This window comes from Cupressus sempervirens, chromosome 3, assembly GCF_028749045.1.
Source record: "Cupressus sempervirens isolate cs-2001-9-10 chromosome 3, ASM2874904v1, whole genome shotgun sequence".
In the NCBI taxonomy this organism is placed as follows: Eukaryota; Viridiplantae; Streptophyta; class Pinopsida; order Cupressales; family Cupressaceae; genus Cupressus; species Cupressus sempervirens.
Window position 1 is genome coordinate 536,451,783 of NC_143120.1, and position 23,862 is coordinate 536,475,644.

The window sequence follows — 23,862 nt, forward strand, 5'->3', positions numbered from 1 at the left end:
ATACCAAAATGTGATCATTACAGCCAGTGCTTTTGATTCTAAAGCCCTTCTAGGGCATCATTGGTCAAAAATGGCACTTTAAAGAGTGAAAGCAAGTATCCAAACCAAGGTTGCAAGGGGACAATGGTACTTGGGGTACTTAGGGTACCAGTATGGATATGGCTATTTTTCAAAATAGGGGACGGAGGTACTTAGGTATGTCGAACTTTATTTTTAATTATACTTTTATATTTACAGAAAAACTGAAATTATGAGTCGTGACAATGGTTTTTCAAAACAAGAACAGTGATAAAGTTCGCAAATGTAATGTATTGTTTTCAGTTTCAGATTTGTTATATGTTTGTAATAATAATATATGATAAATGTTAAGATGCATTACAAAGAAAGCAGACTTAAAACATGAACAAGAAGATCATAAATCATATGACAATGACATATTGCAAATGATAAACTTCTGACTTGAGCAGTGATAAAGTTTATTGTTAATCAATATTGTGTCAAAGTTTCAAATTGATCAGGTATTGAATGAAGCTTGATAAACTGCAAGCTGATACTTTCAGAAATCTTAATCAAGGTCCTTAGCTATGATGCTCTCCACTGAGTACCTCGTACTTGGGTACGTGTACCAGGTGTGTGGCTATGAGTTCCCATGCAACCTTGATCCAAACATGTAAATGCAAGCAAGAATCCTATCATAGTGCAAAAACACTTCATTTGCAGGTTTGACAAAGTCTTTCTTGTTGAATCATGTGCATTTTTATTCTCAATGATAAACATTTATCAAGAAATTGTTCTTGACACAAAAATGCATTAATTTGAAAAGACGATTTTGACAATCTTGTTGCAAATATAGCTTCAATCTTGAGATTTTTGTCCAAATTTGAATCACTTGGATTTGTGAAATATTTCTTCAAGGATTTTAAGAGACTTCTTCCGTTGCATTCTTGAGAAGAGCTAAGCTTTCATTTTTGAATTCCTTTTGGTGTAAGCTAGGGCTTTTTTTGTTCTTTTTTTGCTCTTTTTTTCTATATAATTTTTAATTTTTAAAAATCAGTTTCAGATTTGTAGTCTTTGTATAAGAGTATTGTTTCTCAAAACAATGCGAGTTACTTCCCCCAAGTTGGAATGCAAGGTTTTACCCCAAAGCAAGAGCTTCCAACATGCATATTTTCTTCCACATCTAGATGAAATTGAATACCCTTTCCATAAGCTTGTCTTACATAAAAAGAGAAGTTTTTCCCCTATTTGTAATGTGAGCTAATATACCCACCTACAAGTGTTTTCTAAGTGTCGTTTGACTTACATTTCATTGTAATGTACCCATTTTTGTCACTATCAGAGTTTTAGGGATTAGCCTATTATTGTGATCCTTGTAGGCTAATTATTGTGGATAGAGGGTCCTCTGAGGCAGTGGCTTGGCTTGGGAGGGTCTTATTTTCTCCATAATTTAGTAAGCTATAGGTTGGTCTTCGTTTGGCTCAGATTGGACTTCGTTTGAGCTTAGTTTTGTGTGCTTAATTTTTGTGGTAAGTAGGATGTTGATTGAGATGGACCCTTCCTATTTTTGGAGAGTGCATTTGGTCACATGGAGAAAGAATAGGTATGACTCCTATTTCAGACGGCATATTTAAATGATGAGTATTTTGGGAGTTATTATATTTTTAGTGGCCAAATTATTATTAATCATTAAATGGCTTATTATAAAGTTATAATTTAACTTTATAATTTCACTTAAGTTGAGAGTTGAGTCATCATTGGAAGGGGTCATTTATTATATGCCTAATCCAAGTATTAAATATTTAAAGTGATGTTGTCTTGGAGAATTTCAAAAGCTGAGTTTTTTGGGAAACTTTCACAGTTTTGAAGTTGAGTCCTTTTGGAAACTTTTGTCAACAAGGCATGATAAATATGAGCTCATTTCAGTGGGAAAAGCACGCTTGGATATTTAGTTGTTTTTGCTGCCTTTGTGGCTTTTTCTGAAGTTCTGATTTTCATTCCCTTGTTGTGATATAGGGGTTTTGAAGTTGGGTTGTGTGTTTGCTGAGGTATTGTGGATTTAAGTTCTGAAAATTATTATTGGTATCTCTTGTATATACTGTTTGGGAGATACCGTTTATTGCTTGATATTTCCTAGGAGGGTTTTTGAATCTGTGAGTTCTGCATTTCATCTACTGCTGAAGTATAGCAGATTGCAGTTTGACTTTGATTGCATTGGATTGTCATTGAACATCCTTCCTCTTGCGTTATAAATCACTGGTGCTGAGAGTTTGTGGCAGATGTAATATTGTGGATTGGTCAAGCTGAATTTAATTGTGCTGGGCAATTGAATCTATATGGATTTGACGTCTCTTTATCTGTGTTTTTTGTTGTTGCTGGGAAGTTTCAGTTCTGATAATTCAGAGAGTGGACTGATTTGGCATTGGACACCAGATTAATACTGCTGTTGGGCAGCCCAAGTAATCAGCATTCTGGGAATCTTTGAAGTCTACAAACATTATTGTAGACCTGCATTTAAAATTGTGGAGTTCTCTATTCTTGTCTTTGGGGTTTGGCATTTTCAGGTTTAATAGTGGTCTAATAATCTGCAATTGGTATGTAGTGAACATCAGGTCCAAGCAATTCATGTCGGAATTCTGATTTCATAATTAGTTTGAAGAATATATTTGTAATAAATTTCAGAACTAGTGTTCATTCAGAATTTCAAAATTTTAGCATTCATTTGGCCTAGCAAACAATTTGCAAAATATTTCCTTGAAATCTGAACTGGTTTGGCAATCATCTTTAAATTATTTGGAGTTGGGGTAAATGGTATACAAGTAGTATTTGGAATTCATATCAAGGCAATTAAGTTGCTTGCCAAGTGTTTGACAAATGTTAAACTTCTGGTTAGTTAAGGAAATTGGCATTTTTAAAACTAAATTGTATCAGAGTGGTTTCTTGCCAGCCTACAGAAATTGGGCTCAATTTAATTTGTGCTTTATTTTGGAGATTTGGTTTTCAGCATTATGGATGGTGATTGGAGGTTTGGTATTCATTATACCTGCATGGGGCATACTTGTCTACCTAGGGATGGAGAATCTGAGATACACGGTATTGTCAAACAGTTGATGTGTTAGTGAATGAGCTGAATCAAAATCACAAATGGATGACCCAACTAATTTCGAATCCAAAATTTGAGCAGAGCGTCATATGCTTTTTCGAAGAGTAAAATGTAATGATAGAGTTATGGCTACAAATGTGCAGTACATTTCTTATGAGACACTGCATGAGTTAAGCACAATAAAGGAGGAATGTGATGAGAATTCATGTCAAATTGAGTCAGATGATGCAGTTGTTGGCATGAGTTCCCAAGTTCATGTATTTGTTGGCAATGCAGCAGTAGTGGCAGCAGAAGCATGCAAGGATATTGTCATATCAACAGCCATTTTTGTGTCGGTTGAGCCATCTACCGCAGAGTTTAGCGGTATGCATGCAGTTGTAGATGTGTGCTCTAATGATAGTACACATGTTATTGATAATGAGGTGTGTGATGTAGAGACAAAGTTTTGTTATACTACTGATCAACACATGCTGATGTTCACTTTGTGGACAATCCTATGTTCGACATGGATGCAACATTGTCTTATGGCAATCCCCTTTTTGAAATTGATGTTGATCACTCACTTGAGTGGAGTTGGGCTCAGTTTTCACCATCTATAGACACGGTTCAGTTTCCTATAGCCACACTCAATGATATTCTTATAGCTACAAATTCTGATGAGGATGTAGTTACGTCCATTGCAGCTACAGGTACAATTGGCATGAGTGCATATGGTTCTCCTGGAGCTACGTCATTTTCTAGGATTGTTGGTGATGATCACAATCCAGTCCAGTATATATTATATGGGTGGCTACAGGGAAGAAGAGTATGTTAAGATCTCCTATGGAGTTATCTTCTGGTAATGCCCTGACTTTCACATCATCAGCACAAGTACTGAGTGCTATATTGCAAGCGATGTTGATGGACCTGATGATATTGGCATGCAGTTAGTTCAATGTTGACAAGGATGCCACATATTTCTTCATTTGGGATCTAGGTGGAGGTTGGAGTTCATTGTGTTGCCGAGTTGTTTGAGGACAAGCAATCTCGGGGAGGGAGCACTGTAATGTCCCCATTTTTGCTAGTATCAAAGTTTTAGGGATTAGCCTATTATTGTAATCCTCGTAGGCTAATTATTGTGGATAGAGGGTCCTCTAAGGCAGTGGCTTGGCTTGGGAGGGTCTTATCTTCTCCATAATTCAGTAAGCTATAGGTTGGTCTTTGTTAAATTGGACTTCGTTTGGGCTTCATTTTGGGTACTTACTATTTGTGGTAAGTTGCGTGTTGATTGAGATGGACCCTTTTAATTTTTAGAAAGTGCATTTGCTCACATGAAGAAATAATAGGTATGACTCCTATTTCAGATGACATATTTAAATAAGTATTTTGGGAGTTATTATATTATTATATTATAAAGTATGATGATTTTGACTAATCAAGAAGTTCAACACCTGAAAATAGACTAGAAATATGTAAAATTTAGAGACGTTCATCTACAATCTTTTTCATTCGGAGGGAAGGCATTTGAGACAATAATAGCCATGCATGGATTCATTAAACAAAACCATGAGTAAGGGAAGGTCGTCCAAGGAAGGGGTTGGCCAAGGAGAGGCCAGACATAGACAAACCTAAATCAAAGGGAGATAAATTTTTACACTTGAATTCACCCTCCAGCTATCATTCTGGAAAATCTATTCACGGTTAATCCCTAATATTTTTGAATCTAGAGGTTAAGCTATTCAGTTTGAAGCAATAACATATTTTCAATTTGATCATATGGAGTTGGATGAATATAAATATGAGATGTACTTAAAGACACAGATAGTGTAGGAGCGCCTAATGAACACTGCAAGACCAAGAAACCCTATGGGCATGGGAAGACTGATCAAAGGTCTAATGTACCTCAACATGATGTAATAACGCCTATTAAGGCATTTGATTGTAATAAGGAAACAAAATAAAATGTAACTCCTAATTGATTGAATAAGGGCCATTGGACCTAGTTGTGTAACTATGGTAAAGGATGCCTATAGGGGTCCTATACAGTATGTTTGAATTTCTTTGATGTATTAAGGCTAAAACATAAGCCTTTTGATAAGTTAGAAGGACCTAAGTGTAATGAGGCAAAAGCTAGAAAAAATGAACTTGAAAACTAACGGCTAGCTACGCCTAAAGTGGTAATTTTGATAGTTTGAATGGTTGGCGTTGGTTATAGTCGAGTTTTACTGTTTAGGGAAGTTGTACACGCCTATTAGAGGGTGTAGAATGCAAGTGTAAAGGAGGGAGTTATTGTATCAATCAGAAGACTCAATGAAATAAGACTGATATCCTGGTTTTTACAGTAATTTTTTTCTGAGTTTTTGTTACCCAAAATCCATTGGATATTACTCACATACTTTAGACATGGCACTGTGATACTCTGATAGGAAGTTTGGAATGCAATACAAACTATTTTGAATGCCTTTACAATACTTTTTCAGTTATTATAAACTCTGATATGAGGTTATACTGTGAACAGGCAATTTCAATGTTTTGAGGATCTAAAGAGTCAATGTACCTATTCTATTTTATGTGAATACTGTGACTTGTACAATGGGTCTCTAACCATGTACAGTATTGCTTTCTAATATGAATATTGCAGGAATGCAAGTCAGGGACGTGGGTGATCACTACTGATGAGATTTGGTGCATGTTGGTCCTGTAGAATATGTTTGCAGCAGTTGAGCACATGGTGAATTAACTTGGGTAGAATCCTAGAAGTGCTGGAAAAGGTGTTTTTGAAGAAGCCCTAGATTTTAGACTTTATTGGTGAAAGTTTGTTAGTTAAGGGCCCTTTAAGGTTGTGGCTGGGTCCAACAGTGACTATATCCTTGGTTTGACATCAAGACTCGATACTGTGAGAGATTTGGAGTGTTTGTTCAAGGCATAAAACATAGTCGCTTTGTAAAAGTGACCTATAATAGTACCAGTTTCCCATTTCCGTACAAATGGTCCAAAGTAAGGGTACCTGAGTTTTGGATATGTTAAAGTACTTCCAAAGGGGTATTTAAATCAGTCATTTACTTGTCTGGTGTTTTGGAAAATGTGGATGAAAAGTACAGAAATCGGCACTAGGAGACATAATTGGTGAATAGGCCTAGTTAAGGGTGTTAAGTTGGACCTATGTACAAAATCAGTTTATGGGGCTTGCAAACCTGTCAAATCATGTTACTACGAGTCAGATAAGATATCCTAAGTAGTTAGAATAAGTGGGTGAAGGTGAGTTCAAGATTTGGGCATTTGAGGGTATTTGAATGCATTAGGAACACATTGCAGGTTTGGTTTCCTTACAAGGTTTTGGAATCCTATTTAGAAGTTCTGTTTGAAACCTCTTGGCTCATCATTAATGGGATAGGAGAAAAGTGACACAGCATATACCCTAGGAAACTATCAAGGAAATCCCAAATTTAAGATGAGATTTAGCATAGTATTATTCTCAGAACAAGGTGACAAATACAATCTGTTAATCCAAATATTTAAGGTAGCAAGAGCCTCAATACATAAAAGCTTCCCAAACATACTCCTCCATGTGGAATACAATTCTTCTATTGAGGATGGGGGGATTAAATCAGTGATAAGCACAACACTAGAATTGAAAAGAATGCAACCACACATTGAAACCAAAAGACATGAAGTTCATGGAAAACTAGAATGGTGAAAACCACGGTGGGAATGCTGCCAGGATCCACTGTCCTTATCCAGCCCCACAAAGAAATAGTGTGCACTGTGTAGTGTACAGAGTTTAAGCACACCAACCCCAAGAAATCACCACCTTCCTTGCTTTAGAGCACCAACTTCTCAAACTGAGCACCAACTTAGCATCCTAGAGGCACCAACTAAAAGGATTTACAAATTCTTTTGAAAAACTCTCACTCACTAAGACAATGAAGCAGTTTGCAGACTTCAACTGATAACCTAACCAACCAAAACCAATCTATAAAAAGCCTTGATGTACAATACAAAAATTGAGACTTCAACAAGACAACCTGATACTTAGTATGCAGATCTGTCTAAGACATAATGCTTGATCATTAAATTTATACAAACATTGTAACATAGCTCTAAGAAAAATGCTAGAGAGTCAAATGCAAAGATTTGAAGGATAAATCCTTTGATTTCCATACAGCATATATTGTCTTCAGAGATGGTATTCTGCCCAATATGATTTACTGCCATTGTTCCAACTTTTGTATCTGATATCTCATAAACACCTCTGCATAAACAATAGATATTTCCATTTCCAAATTTGATAGAACAATTCATCAAAGCAGAAGAAAACAAAATGCTCATATCAATCAAACATAACAACAATATATCACCACCTAAAGATGCATGCATCTCATCCTCAACTCAATCTGTAAGTGTTTATTTAGCAACTCAGTATCTATGAATCTGTTTGATTCTGTTTGATCTTGACATCAGTGACAAATTTTCTATCACTCCAACCTGTAATACCGGACTACTTACTGAAACCTTCAAATCATAGAATTTGGGCTTGAGTAAAAGCAAAACGACCATGTGATATCCAAAAGGTCCAAGAGACACATGTCACAATGTTCGACATGCAAAAAGGAGATGATGCAAGAGAGATCCATCTCATTAAATTGTGACATTTTACCTTTCCAATGGAGCACCACTTACAAGGAGACTAGTCACCTTTGTAACTCCAATTTTAATCCTCTTGTAACCTTGTATGCCAAATGTTTTGAGAAATCCCATGGGTCAACAAAGGAGCTCTTATATATACAAAATTAAAATATTACCATGTCTAACTAATATACTAACAATATAATATGGTGCTGGTATTTCTCCTAGGACTTGCAAGGTACAACACACCTAGCCTTGACAAATGTGATGTCAGCCCAAAGACAATACAAAAGGTGAGATAAGGATAGATCTAACAACATCCCGTTTTAAAACAACCTACATTAAGATACTGACATGCATCTGCCACTTTCAAAAGTAGGAAGTTTTTAAAAATATCATCATATAAAATACCCCTAAGTGAATGGAGGACCTCTGATCTCTCCATACATTTTTATTTGTTAGAAACAATCACCAAAAATCATGCTTAATAATTATACTTCTTTTTGTGCAAAGGCACGACTGCATATAACTTTTTTCATTCAATATTATATTATTATCAAACCTAGCATATAATTATGGCTAGAAAATTCTGATTTAAATACACTTGCCTTGTTAGCTTTACTTGAAAAGAAAATTCTTGGGGAAACATGGAAGAAAAAGGACAAAACTGATGATACAAGCAAAAAGACCAAAACACCAATTTGGAGTCATCAATACCTTCACTTTCCGTATACAATCTGAATCAATGTCGATATGGTGTTCATCAACAATATAGTCTACCATTTTAGCAGACATTTGCTCATGAGACCTGCAATTAAAATGGAAGTTCAAATTGTAAGCAACATGAAGCAACACAATACACATTAAAATGTTGAACAATCCCATGAGGATCACTAATTAGAGCCATAAATAAGCAAAGAAAATGCCTTCAAATTCCCTTATGTTTATATTGAGACTTTGTGCTGCACAAAATTTGAAACACAAAAAACAAAATATATGTATACTCCTAAATCACTGACAATTGTTAATACGAAGTAAGCTAAATGATAAACAAGTACCAAAAATTTCCCCTTTCTTTTACAATAGATAAGAAACCAAGAAAAACAGTCTTTCTATTTTTGGCAATTATATTACAACAAACAAGTAGATGGTAACATGAAAAAAAACATTTTTTATATTGCTAATCATTTACATATTCATCTTATAGGAGTATCAATATGAGACAACTATAAGCATTACAAGATAAAGCACTACTGCAAGAGGGGATGAATCAGTATTGCAGCACTTTTGCACCAATCAATAACTTCAAAACTTAACCACATAAATCCACAAATAGCAATACAGGAAAGTAAACCATAATGCAATGAAGAACTAATAATGCCCTGATTTATTTTCGAGGAAACCTTGGCCAAAGGAAAACCCAAGTGGGGATGGTACCCAAGGAGAGACATGCAAGGAGTTTGATATAGCAATGGCTTCCACTCCTTCAAAGAAAGTAGTAATAGAGGTACCCAATAGTAGTACCTCGGTTCTTGATGTGTGCGAGGATGATAGCACACATGATGTTAGTGATCATGTGGTGAGCAGTGCAGATATAGTTTCCTATCATAATGTCGAGTTTGGGTCAAAGGAAATGTACAAGAGTCAATGGTTACAAGTTCCTTATCATTTGATTGGGCAGCTGAAGGTTAGCGATAACATGCCACAACTTCAAAGTATTTTGATGTTGCTCGTCAAATGTTGGCTACCTATGGTTGAAGCGCTTCTGTGACAAATGAGCATTATGATGGTGGTCTTTCCTTTGAGGAGTTTCATGCTCTTTGAGAGGCTATTTGAATTATGAGACATAATTATTTACAGTTCTTAGCAGATCAAGATTTTCTGCTCAAGAGACACTGGGTATGTGATGATGCCTTGAGGGGAAAGGAGGAGGTTGACAAGCTCACCCATGAGCTTGAGGTGTCTATAGACTCTTTGCAGTGTACTCATTTGGACCTCCAGGAGTCACAGTCACATTTGGATTAGGTTATCATGGAGTTGGAGCCTATACAATCTACACCAACCCCATAACCAATTCAGCTACATATAGTGGTGTTTGGTGTTTTGTTGACTTCCACGAATAGGGACAATGGATGCGACGAGGATGCAGTTACATCCATTCTTGAGATGAGTGCAGTAGCTACAGATGAGATGAGTGCATCAGTGGAGGATTGCAAAAAGCTTCTTGTTGTATCAGGTTCTCCAAAGGTTGGCCCATTAACAGGTGATCCAAGGCAGATTTTTGATAGCCATTGTGATGTAGAGGAGGAATCAGCTATGAGTTGTGTGACAATTCACGACACCACTCCCTCGTCTTTACTAGACACCTATCGAGTATCATCTAGTTGGGAGGTTGATTCTCATGTTGGGATGTTTCCCTCTAGAAACAATCCTGTTACTTCATTTCATACAGCTAATAGCGATAGATAGTTAGTAGTGCCACCATTTCAAAGAGATTAGTTTTGGATTGCAGGGAAGCAAGTTGATGCTTCTTCATATAATTTCTACTGCACTGAGTCATTTATGGAGTATCTGCTTGAGAGTTTGGAATTGCAAGAGGGACCATACAAAGATTCTAAGGATACTCTCATTCGAGGTTCTCGTGCTATTCAACATTTGGTGGGAAAGATTGTAGAGACTTTGGCTACAATGCTTCCTGACAGGGATTTTGTGATTGGATTTGCTGAGAGGGTTGCTGAGGATCCTATCCCACTAGTTGTTTGAAGTCAAAGGTTGGAGCCATCTCTTGATTCTCGTTTTGGTACTAATGAGCCTCTTACAGAGATTGGAGCATTTTACTGCAATTACATAGTAAGGAGTGCTCAAGATTTCTCTTTTGACCAATATGTAGAGGATTTGGTTTCACGCAGGTGTGGATTGGCACCAGATTCATACCATCCTTTATGAGACAGGTTCACACCATCTACAGTTGACGGGGTTAATAGTTGCAAGTTAGTAGGGAACTACTTGTAAAGTCAATGTGCCCATAACGGTTTTGCAAAGTATGAATATTTGGGTTATGGTACAAATGCTTTTGGGAGTACTAGTTCCTGTCACATATATAGACTTCATACTCATGGGAGATCGGTAAGGTGTGCTGGGAGCTTTGATGTAGCACATAATATTGGATATCCATTTTCCCTTGTTATGGACAAATGTAAGTTACATCTCTATTGGAAACTAGGTGGAGACAGGTTTAGCACTATGGATTGATTGAGCTGCCCTCGTTGGTATAGTGACAATATATTCTGGATAGCTCTACGGATAGATTTATTATCATAGGAGTTTGTAGGTGATGCCAAGGACATTACACATACATTTCCTTGGGATCAGGTGGATCAATATGTGCCTTTGGTTCTAGCAATTGCTCGAGGACAAGCAATCTCAAGGAGGGAGGGCTGTAATGTCCCCATTTTAGTAGGTTCATGTAGCTTGGTGAAGTCAATTCATCATTACGACCCTCATGAGCTAACAGTTTGATTCGAGGGTTTATGTTGAGTGACTTGCTATTTATAGTAAGTAAAATTTGGGTGGTTACTATTTTTAGCAGTGCAATTGAGGCACCTAGTGATTGGCATCTTCGGTGATTGATTGGGCTGCTCAATGGAGCTTCATATTATAAGTTATTTATTAAGGCTATCAATGAATATCTTTATTATTATATTGTTATAACTTAATGGTGTGCTGAAGAAGCCTTTTAAGTGAAAAGTGTCTTCATGAAGCTTTTAGCTTGGGAGTTATTAAATGAAAGCTTCTAATTGAAAAGTATATTGATGAAAGCTCTTTGACGAAAAGTGTGAGGAAGAAGCCAAGTTCATTTTGTAATTATACAGAGGCCTTTTTGGAGATGATGGATTCATTCTATGACATTTTCTTTTATAAACTTTATGAATTTTCTGAGGGTTTCTTTATGAGACTGTCGTGAGGATTGATTCCTCTAATTGCTGTTGCAGTTTGAATTGTGAATTGTGTCTAATATTCTGAAAATTATCTCTGCTTTATTGGTTTGGTAAATCGGTGTTTAGGTATACCGGTTTGATGAATTATTGCTGCAATAATATCAAGGGCTTTCACCGAGTTTGGACGCTATATTTTCTGCCCTTCATTAATGTTGCAACTGTGGCTTGAAGGTGACTGAAGATAGCTGCAAATTGGGAGTTTATTATCTGCGTATTCAGCTTTGCTTGGGCGGCCAATTCCTGAAGATGACATTAAAGTTTGTGGGAGCCGTACCTAGTCTTAAGGATGTGGATAGTTGCTATAGCAGCGTTCCACTGTTGAGCTGCATTTGGAGGCTGGAGTGGCATACATTCCTAGTGCATGGGCAGCAGCTACCAATTGGGGCTTGAATAGAATTTCTAAGGGCTGGTGTTTGGATGCTAAAAGTCTTCATTTTATTCCAACATCAATACTCCTTTCTCTAATAAAGTTTTGCATTTGCAATTGGTGGTTAGTCATTGTCAATTTATTGCAATGGAATTTCCTGTTAAATCCATAACTTTCAATCATGCTGGTCTGAGTACAGATCATACTGATCTAATCTTGCATTAAATAGGTCTGAAGTTATTGTATTATCCTCTTAGGATATCGGCACCTATGATGGAATACTAGTTTGAAGACTTACTAATCACCCTTGGTTAGTTTAGAATCTAAACTAATATTTGCATGAAAAGTTGCCGACTTCAAGAAGATGATTCAAAGGAGACTTTGAAAGGGACATGTCCTTTGTAAGGACATGCCCCTTGATCTATATATTTAGTAAGGGTGTGGTTGAAGTCTAAGGACACACAAGAAACAATAAAGTTGCTCCTTAGTCAATACTGCTGGAATACAACTTGCAGAAGTAAAAACATTTCCAAATTTATATTTCTAAATTTATTGAAGACTGAACATTGAAGTTTATCTATAGCAAGTATTAGAAGGTATAATCTAAGTTTGATTCAAATCAGAATTTTGCATAAACTTTATATGGTATCAAAGCAATGGTAGTCGAACCTAGGCTCTGCAAATTAAATAATCAGACTTGATATATATCTAGCATCACCCTCCTATCTTCAATGACATATACAATTAGAGCTAAGGACAGGTTTGATGGGAAAGAACACTTTGACGCTTGGAAATTCAGAATCATGATGATTCTTGAAGAAAATGATGTAAAACAATTTGTTGATGCAACATCCAAACAAAGTACTGTTGAACCTCATAAAACTATCTAGAGTAAAGGAAATGGGAAAGCCATTCAGAGCATATTAGATGAGTGAAAAATGATATGGTACCCATGCTAATCAAACATCAAACAACATTTGTTATGATGAATGCGTTACTAAATGCATATGAGGTTAACAATGCAACTAGAGTTCTCGCACTAAAAAAGCAACTAAATCACATAGAAATAAGGAAGGGAGAATCAATGAATTCTTACTTCCTAAGGGTTGCTAGCCTAAGAGATGAAGTTGCAAGTATAGGAACTATCATTAATGACATGGAACTAACACTGATGGCTATAGATGGATTACCAGATTCATGGGAAACATTCGCACAAGGAGTAAGTGCCAGAGATAATCTTCCTGACTTCAATAGACTTAAGGGAGATTGTCTTCAGGAAGAATCTAGAAAACTAAAGGAGGAAAATTGAAAACGGAAGATGAACTTCATGTTCTTAATACAAATTCCTATAAAAGGCAAGAAGAAGCATTTCAAGAAGAAAAGGGGCAATCAAAAGAATGACAAACCTAAGAAAGATCTATCTATAATAAAATGCTTTAGATGTGAAAAGTTTGAACACTACAGATCTAATTGCTCTGAGAATTCTAAACAACAAGTGAACTATACAGATATTACTAGGGAAGAAGATAACTATGATCCTAAGAATTGTGTATTGTATTCGACACTATCAAATGAAGTCTCAAGTAAAGCATGGGTGATTGATAGTAGATCATCTTGACATATTACAGGATACAAAGAATCACTAGACTCTATATCAGAAAAGGTTAATGGTGAAGTCACCATCAGTGATAATTCAGCACATTTTGTCAAAGGAATTAGATATTGCACCTTGAAACTAAAGTCGAGTAGTTCTCTTCTTCTCAAAGGAGTACTCCATGTAAGAAGAATAAAGAGGAATCTAATCTCGATTACAACACATGAAGATGATGGACATAATGTTACATTCATGGACAATAAAGTCATAACCTAGGCTAAGAACTCCTCAATTAAGAAAGCAAAATTGATTGGTCAAAGAAAAGGATATTTGTATGAATTAAATTCAAAACCTAGTCGACCTATTCAAGCCTTAATTCATGAAGCTACGGATATAAATAAAATATGGCACAGAAGGTTAGGACATCTAAATTTCAAAACTTTATCAACTATGGAGAAGATGGTTACTAGTTTACCTAAATTTAATAAAGATCACTCAAGCATATGTAAAGGATGCACTCTAGGTAAGAACACCAAAAGTCCATTTCATGATAGCACTAGAAAAACTAACAATGTTTTGGAATCAATCCACTCAGATTTATGTGGACCTATGTCTGTTCCTTCTCTCAGAGGATTCTGGTACTATATACTTTTTATAGATCACTTCTCTAGGAAAACTTGGATTTACTTCTTAAAATGCAAAGAATCAAAAGAAATCTTGAAGAGATTTAAAGAATTTAAAACCTTAATTGAAAACTTATCAAGACATAAAATTAAAACTCTTAGGACTGATAATGAGAGGGAATATACCTTAGATTTGTTTAAAGGTTTTGTAAAGAAACAAGAATTAAGAGGGAGTATATCATTCCTTATAACCCGCAACAAAACGGGGTAGCAGAAGGGAAGAATAGAACAATCATAGAAGCTGCAAGAGCTATGATATTTGATCAAAATCTAGAATATTATCTTTGGGAAAAAGCATCTTGTACTGCTGTCTATATTCAAAACAGGGGTCCTCACTCTTACCTTAGAGATAAAACACCTGAAGAAATCTTTACTAAGGTTAAACCCAATATAAGTCATCTTAGGATTTTTGGGTGCCCAGTATATATACATGTTCCAAAAGAAAAGAAAACTAAGTTAGAACCCTCCGAGAAGAAAGGTATTTTTGTAGGGTATAGCAAAACATCTAAAGCATATAGGATTTTTGTACCTGGTCAAAAAAATATTGAACTTAGTAGGGATGTAACTTTTGAAAAAGATTTGGAATTCAAAAGAGCCCTAAGTTCTGAAGAACCCTCTCCTTTACCTAGTTCTAAAAGAAATACTAAATCTGAGTCTTAAAGGGAGAACATTGAAGATGAAATTCAAAATCTTAATCTTGAAGAAACTCAAAATTCTAAGAAAAGACCACTTTGGGCCATTAAGACAGTAGAGGAAGCACAAGACTTCGCTGCACCATTAGGAACAATCAAAGAAAGCAAAAGACCCAAAAGATTTTCTAGTTATACAGCAAACATGAATGATTTCTCTAAATCATAACCAACCAATGTTTCAAATGTTATTAAACATACAGCTTGGAAGGGTGCCATGACAGAAGAATACCAATCAATTATGAAGAATCATGTTTGGGAAATTGTTCCTAGACCTAAAGGAAAATCTGTTGTATCTTCCAAGTGGATTTTTAAAATAAGGCATGCTACTGATGGTAGCATTGAAAAATACAAAACCGAAATTGTAGCCAGGGGATTCTCTCAGAAAGAAAGGATTGATTATGAAGAAACCTTTGCTCCTGTTGTCAAATACACCTCTATCAGAGCAGTCTTAGCTATTGCAGCATCGAAAGGATGGAAAGTACATTAGATGGATGTAAAAACAACATTCTTGAATGGAAAGATTACAGAAAAGGTATATTTGGAGCAACCTGAAGGATTTGAAACTCATGATCCTAACGTTTTTGTTTGCAGGCTCAAGAAAGCTCTCTATGGGCTTAAACATGCTTCAAGAGCTTGGTATGAAAGAATTGATAAGTATCTCGCCGGCTTAGGATTCTCCAAAAATGAAGCCGATCCAAATCTATATTATAAAAGGGATAAAGATGATATGGTAATTTTGATATTGTATGTTGATGATTTACTAATAACAGGTGATGATCATCTCAAAGAGCAATGCAAGAACGATCTAATTAGAGAATTCGAGATGAAAGACTTGGGACTCCTTCAGTACTTCCTAGGATTGGAAGTACGACAGAATTCTGAAAGCATTATACTTAATCAAGGGAAGTATACATTAGCTATTTTGAAGAGATTTGGAATGTGGAACTGCAAGTCTATGTCTTCTCCAATGGAGACTAATCTATATAAACTTAAAAAAGAAGCAGCAAAATCACCTTCCATAGATTCTACTCTCTATAGACAGATGATTGGATCCCTTATGTACCTGGTAAATACAAGAACTAATATATGCTATGTTGTCAATTCCTTAAATCAATTTATGTGTGACCCAAAAGAGGTTCACCTAGTTGCAATCAAACACATTATGAGATGCTTACAAGGCACTCTTAACCTTGGGTTCAAATATGAGAAAGTTGACTTGGATTTACATGGATTCACTGACTCAGATTGGGGTGGAAGTGTTCAGGATAGAAAAAATACTTCACAATGTTGTTTCAGTTTAGGATAAGCAATGATATCTTGGATATGTAGAAAATAGTCTTCAGTAGCAAAAAGTTCCATAGAAGCCGAATACATTGCAGCGGCAATGGCCTCTCAGGAAGTAGTTTGGCTTAGAAAGTTACTTGTGGGATTATTTGGTCAAGTCATGAATCCCACAATTAATCATTGTGATAATCAGAGTTCCATCAAACTTTCAGTTAATCCAGTTGTCCATGATAGGTCCAAGCATATCAAAATTTCTTACCATTATGTAAGAGATATGGTAGACAGAAATACTGTAAAATTAGAATACATTTGCACTGCAGATCAGACAACAGCTATTCTCACCAAACCTCTCTTAGAGTGAAGATAGATCACTTCAGGAAAAGACTTGGTATGGTTAAATTGTAATTCATTTTTATTCTTTAAATTATTAATAAAATAATTTTATTGTCAGGCTATTGACTGTTATGGGCTCCACCATTTGTATTCATTATTTTAGAGGTGACGATCTCTGAGATAATGAACACTTGTATGAACAACATTTTGAGAGATGACAATCTCTTAGATAATGTGTTGAACAATAGAGTTCTATAGTAAGATCCATATGAGTTCAAGATCACACTGTGAAGTGGACATTGCTATGTTCATAAATCACAATTTGGATAAAGAAAGAATTTTATTATTCTCCGGAGTTTATCTTGTGTTCTGGTAGATCTTAAACTCGAGATCATGTTGTGAAATAGGAATACCAGTACCTATGAGTCACAACTTGGATAAATGAAGAATTGAATTATTCTTCAGATTTACCTTGTATATTGTATTTTTTGCAATACTGCTATCACTAGTATTAGTGATATGTCATATCACAAGTTTAGTAATATGACATTGTATCATGTGTTCAATGATACCACATGCTAAGAAGATTCAGATAGATTTAGAGTATCAATCCTTGCTTGCTCATCTTAATTGATGTTGCTAGATATGATATCTCTCAATATGATTATCAAGTTAAGAGGGAGTGTTAAATCCATAACTTTCAATCATGCTGGTCTGAGTACAGATCATACTGATCTAATCTTGCATTAAATAGGTCTGAAGTTATTGTATTATCCTCTTAGAATATCGGCGCCTATAGTGGAATACTAGTTTGAAGACTTTCTAATCACCCTTGGTTAGTTTAGAATCTAAACTAATATTTGCATGAAAAGTTGCTGACTTCAAGAAGATGATTCAAAGGAGACTTTGAAAGGGGTGTGGTTGAAGTCTAAGGACACACAAGAAACAATAAAGTCTGCTCCTTAGTCAATACTGCTGGAATACAACTTGCAGAAGTAAAAACATTTCCAGATTTATATTTCTAAATTCATTGAAGACTGAACATTGAAGTTTATCTACAGTAAGTATTAGAAGGTATAATCTAAGTTTGATTCAAATCAGAATTTTGCAGAAATTTTACATTTCCAAGTTGCAAGCATTATCAATTGTTCATTGAAAATAGTTTGGAAATAAAATGAGCAGTTGCACAGTTGCACAACAACTGTTTGATGAAATGCCAAGTTATAGATGTGTTTCAGTTATATTGAATCAACTACTGTGCATGCCAAGTGTTTGTAGAAATGCCTAGTGGCTGTAGGTACACATTTGGATGTGGCAAGTGTTTGTCTTTATGTCTATCAGATGTAATAGTTAATTTCAGTCATGTCAAAGGTCTGGAACAGTTAGTATATCATTTGTATCACAACCTTGCATTGCCAAAAGCATTAATAACTTCATTTGCAGCCTACACACTTAAAGAAGACGAACACAAATTTCTCGAGAGTGGGTTTGAACATTGTATGCCAAATGTTTGATAATATTCCTTGAGTTTCATATCAGCAAATTTTGATCAGATTTACAAGGGATATTATAGAACTGAAGTTACCAGTTGGGGTTTTTTAAATCACTGCCCCAAATAGAGTCATTTAGCATATCCACGTGTATAGAAACAGCACGGCGCTTGTAGATGTGCAAACTTTCCTCTTTTCCACTTACAAAATTGGCATAAATCTAAAGTTTCGAGAAAGGTTACTCCCCCGTTCAACTTCCGCAACATTATAATATGAAATTGCTTAAGTGCAATTGTCAGAATGTTCAAGCCTTAAGAATATTAATTTGTATCTGCACCCTCATGTATGAATCAAAATAATATTTATTATTTCCATCCAACCACTCATGTCCTATAAATTGATCAAGAGCATCTTCCGAATATGCCACATCACCCTGAAATCCAACATTTAGATCCAACAAATGCTAATAGCAATATGAAACTTGATGGCATTGTGTACACACCACTTGGGACTGGAAAGATCCCACAAATGTATCAAAGTGGTCAATCTGCTATCAAGATTCACTGCCTTTCCTCCTACAAATTCACAAATAGATTGCATCTAGTCAACTGTGACACCCCCCCGCCACCAAATTCATGAGCATTTGCTTTTTTTCCACAGCAGACATTCCCCCCATTTTTTGTAGTATGACAGAGTATTCCAAAAGCCATAAACGGTTCGTCACTTTGGCTAACACTTCATATATGCTGATGAAGCTCACACAGAAAGTGCCAATCATTTCCTGCACAAATTAGCATATGACTTCCCTCAAGCAAATATGCTACAAATGGCCTTCCATGTGCAAGTCACTAGAGTACAACACTTACAAAGCAACTATTCCCATAGTTTAGCCAATCCACATGGTGTCAGCCTTTGTTTGACCCAGTTGACAAACTCCACAGCTGTTTCATATGGAATATCAGCTTGTTAGATGTGGATAATATGCCACCATAACTTCAATTTAAAGAGGCCAATGATACTCCAACACTTAAAGTCTTCAACAAATAGGATTCATCTTGGAAGTTTAAATTTCATTATTACAATTGTCAACATTCTTTAAACTACCTTGAGTGGAAGTCGCGATTGATTGACGGGCTAGGTTATTATCTGGATTCCAATATTTGATTTGGCATTCCCATGAACTTTGCTGCAGATCTCTGTTGGGTTGTCCTTTTCTTTCTCTTAAAATATTCTTGGATTTCTCCTCAGACTCTCCTTGTGATTTTGATTCTCCAATCATAAATTCTTTCTTTATTTCTCTTTTATTTTCTTTGAACATCTCCAAGTATTCTTCATAGGCAACAATGGATTCATAAATAGTAGGCACTTGTTCATATTTTACAGTAGGCAGTAAGTCTGCACTTGTCTCTTTCCAACTGTTACTCTATCAGTGAGAAAGTTAACAAATTCATAGTCATAGACAACCTATTGTTTGGGATCTGAAACTGAAAGTTGCAAAGTAAGATTGTGAGTGTTTGTGGAACAGCAATAAGACTGTAAATCCCATATCGAAGCTGACGGATAGGCGTGGAAAGGTAAGCTGTAAGTCAGAAAATGTAGAAGCCAAAGGATCGAAGTGCCCAAGTAAGTTTTGATCTATCTACAATGGCTAGTCAAAGATCTAAGAATGCTGCTAGCTCTCTTTTTTCATATTTAATTATTTTGAAGATAAAGAAAAATATAGAGATGAAAAAGGCAATTTTAAGTGTTTCCTGAAAAGGGTATAAGGCTAAAACAATGACTTCTATTAGAAAATCTGAACTAAATCTTTTCGTCTCTAACTTTGGCTTATGTCCAATCTATCTTCCATTTTTACACCCAAATGATATTAAAAGAGGGAAAGAAAATGGATTCTTCCACATTCATTTCTTTTATGTTTTGATTACGTAAAAACAGGTTTTATTGGACCCAAAACCTTGTATAAAGTATCATAGAAACAAGAGCAAAGGAGCTCATAAAAACATAAAGCCTCATAGCCTAAAAGAGAATAGTCTAGACAAGCTAAAAACAAGAGGCCAGAATACAACTATGCATGAAAAGACAGCAAAAAGAACGCAAAAAGACAGCTACAGTGTCTTCAGAAGATCCGCTGCTTGGTCTGCCAGGATGTTCATGTTCTCTGCAGAGACTTTCATATCATTCAACTTTTTTCCTTCCACACGCTCATTCTTCTTGGAATTAGCCCTTGTTTGTTTACTCGGACCCTGGTCCTCTTTCATATCCTTAGTGTCTTGGCCTTTACCATGTTCAAGCTTGTTCAGCAGGGTGTTAAAGTTGTCAGACATGATCTTCAAGATAGTGCAGTTCTGATCGGCCAATTTCTTAACTGTTTTCTCCAAGTTACCCACTCTGATATCCAGACCATCCATTTTTTTTGAAGGCCTTTGCCCAGCTGATCTAAATTTCAGTTCTTGGCTTCAAGTGGTGCAACACATTTCATCAAATTCTTTACCTCTTCAGCGTTGCCTATAACCTCAGAAAGTTTGTCAATGTGCTAACCCAGCGTTCTCTCCCCCCTAGCCGTCCTGCTGAGCTGATCAAAATCCCTCAAGATGTCCTGCATTTGCTGCTTCAGATTGCCAATATACTTCATCATAAGCCCTGGGTTACCAAAGATTCCCTTCAGAAAACCCTAGTCTTCCTCATCCCTATTCTGCTCAATGTAATCCTCATGCCCCCCCTGTTTGTTCCTATCCAGCTCAGTCTCCTTTAGCCCTTTATCAACATCCAAATCCTGAGAAAGCACTTTTTTCCTATTTCTCTCCACCCTCCTAATTAGGAGTTCATCATCAAAGGGAATAGAGTCCCTTTCAACATTCTTCCCCTTGTTTCCCGAAACCTTGCCCAATGTTCCTCTCTTCTCAATACCCTCTTCTTGCTCCTCTTCAAAATCAGTGTCTTGTTCATAATCAATCTCCTTATCCTTCCTTTTTTTCCTAGATGAGCTCCCTAGATCACATTTCTTCCTCTTCTTCATCTCAACCTCAGCAATCTCATCCTCCGTATCCTCATCAAATTCCTCCTCTGGTTCACTTCCCTCCGTTTCACAATTTAAAGATTTCTTGCTCTGTCAGGGTCCATCCACTTTTTTGGATTTCAGAAGGTTCATAACTAGAACCATTAACCCCTCATGAAAAGCATGATCACCCTCAAGATCATTTTGAATGGCTAAAATAGTGTTACCTAGAGATTGTCTAAGGTAGAAGGGTAAATTTAGCCTAACCCTATGTCTAAAATGGTTAACCAACATGAAATGGTGTCCATATATCTTAGTAAAGTGGACATCTAAAGTAAGATAATCACCACAAACATAACAAATCTCCAAGGGCAAGAAATATAACCAAGGCTAAAGTATGAATTACCAATTCTCACAGCCTATTGCACTACTTAGCTGTTTCCGCAAACTCTTCAACTGCCCAAATTGAAAGCTTCCTATCCTGATAGAAGTTAATACCCTCGGTGTCAAGACCCGTTGTTTCAGCAATAATATCTTCAGAAACCTCCATCCTTTGATTACCCACCAATATACTCCCGTCTTTCCAAGTTTTGACAAATTGTCGGGTAATGGCAGGGTTACTACCTTTCAGTTTCTCCATAAATCCTGTAAAGTTCCCTTGTTCCAGAATATCCCAAATCTCCCTCTTCCTCTTCCATTCTTTGTAGCTCACCGGTTCAGTTCTCTTTCTCCTTCCTCCCATCTTCTTCACACTAAAAAAGGGCTCTCACTTCTCAAAAACACCCACTGCAATAAAATACCAAAGTCGAAATCGCAGCCAAGGAGGAAACACTTGATGAAGGTTTTGCAAATGGGGTTGCAAGCTTTGGGTTTAACCATGGAGGAAACTCAGTAGTTAAGCACGCTCAGGCTGGAGTAGTACTGGGATGGGTGACCTCCTGGGAAGTCCCGGTGCTTCACCCCTTGAGCATCACCTAGATCAAATGAGTGCTAAGTGTTCCATTTATTCTCATGAGAGATGGATTCATGTTGAATCACTACTCATGAAACATGTGTCAATGAGTTTGACTCAAAAATCACACAGTTAAATCCTGATAACAACAATATCACAAGCTCATTTGTTACTAATTGAGCAACCATCTTCTTCTTTGATGAATGATATTTCTAGTGCAAGCTACCAAGTGTGCCAAGTACATCAGAATATTAGAAACATGGTAATCAACCAAGAATATCAAGATGGTTAGCTAACATCTATCAGGAGGACCAAAAGTTCTACAATCATGAAATCTCTAGAAAAAAAGATGTGGAGGATCAAAAGCTCCATATATAGTTACAGCTAAAAATGCTAAAAAGGACTAGGATAGTTAGAAAAAGGATTGGAAAGCCACAAATTGGCCAAGATAGCTCTTCAAAAGAAGAAAAATAAAATGAAGGGGAAAGCTCAAGATTCATCAGTCCCTAAACAAAAGAATACAATTGTGCAAAGAACTCATACAAAGAAAGAAGAGTGATAAAGAGTCATCTTCTAAATCTCAAAAGCCTCTGCTCATATTCCAACCTAAAGTAAACGAGCATAGCTTAGCTAATCAAGGAAAAAAGGGCACATTGAGGGACTCTTTATGATAACTTCAAGTAGAAGATGAACAAATAGCACTTATATATGGATGAACCTAGTAAAGCTAACCAAAAGCTAGGAGAAGAAGAAATTTGAGATATAAGTACTTTTGAGATATTTGCTAGTGATTCAAATTCTTCCCATATTATTGACAATGTTGTAGATAATGATGAAATAGATTTAGATATCTTTGCTTGTAATCTTCTACAAGGATCAGAACAATGAGAATCCACCAAAAAACTTGTAGAAATGGATATTGAAATAAAGGAGGCTATTACTAAAAATACTAAACTAGAACAATTAAGGCAATCGGCCACAATTGTCTATATCCTTAACATTGATAAAATTGTGGATTCCTATGATCCAATATCCACTTAGGCACATACACCTTGTCTAGGGAAAACTACTCTATCCTCCTGGTTTTGTTCCAACAATTTTCTATAGCAATTGATTTGCAAAAGCCCTAATGTTTGAAGTTTATAACTTAGCTAACCTAGCTCTGATATAAATGGAATTGGCAAGGGATTCAACTATGACAACCACATCACAACGATGAACTCAATGACTCGTGATATTACAATAAAAGCCCAAAAACCCAGCTTCGCGTATTTTTTAGCAAGACATCCTAATCGATTGATACAAAACAAAACTTTAGATTCTTAATGTCTGTACAAAATTTAAATTAGAATCATGAACAGACGATTACTAAAACATTAGCAGATCTAAAGAAGATATGGGAAAATATTTCAGAAACATATAAATTTAATAAAAACATTGACCTTTAGTTGAAACAAATAACATGGGATTTTTTTTCATAAAAGCATTGAACTTTAAATTTAATAAAATCATTGCTCTAATACCACTTTTACATACTACATCACAAGAACAAAGTAGCATCAAAATGTTACAGATACACACAATACCACAACTAGAACAACATAACAATTGCACAAATAAGAGTGTAAAAGAGACTATTCAAATAATAAGAGCAAAATCAAAGTAAGTCACTTCAAAGTGGCAACCATCAAAGGCTTACAACAAGAATAGAACTCATCATATGATATCAAACTTCTAGCTACTACCTCCTATTTCTAGAGTAATTAACC

The 23,862-nt window shown here is 35.9% G+C and overlaps 1 protein-coding gene across 1 annotated transcript in view; it reads right to left on the reverse strand.

Moving 5' to 3' along the window:
* Positions 1-23,862, reverse strand: part of LOC149567527 (uncharacterized) — a 104,743-nt gene that overhangs the window by 39,238 nt on the left and 41,643 nt on the right. Inside the window, exon 7 of the mRNA XM_089820749.1 lies at positions 8,423-8,513. Within this exon, the coding sequence (XP_089676875.1) occupies positions 8,423-8,513 (91 nt within the window). The remainder of the gene's footprint in view (positions 1-8,422; positions 8,514-23,862) is intronic.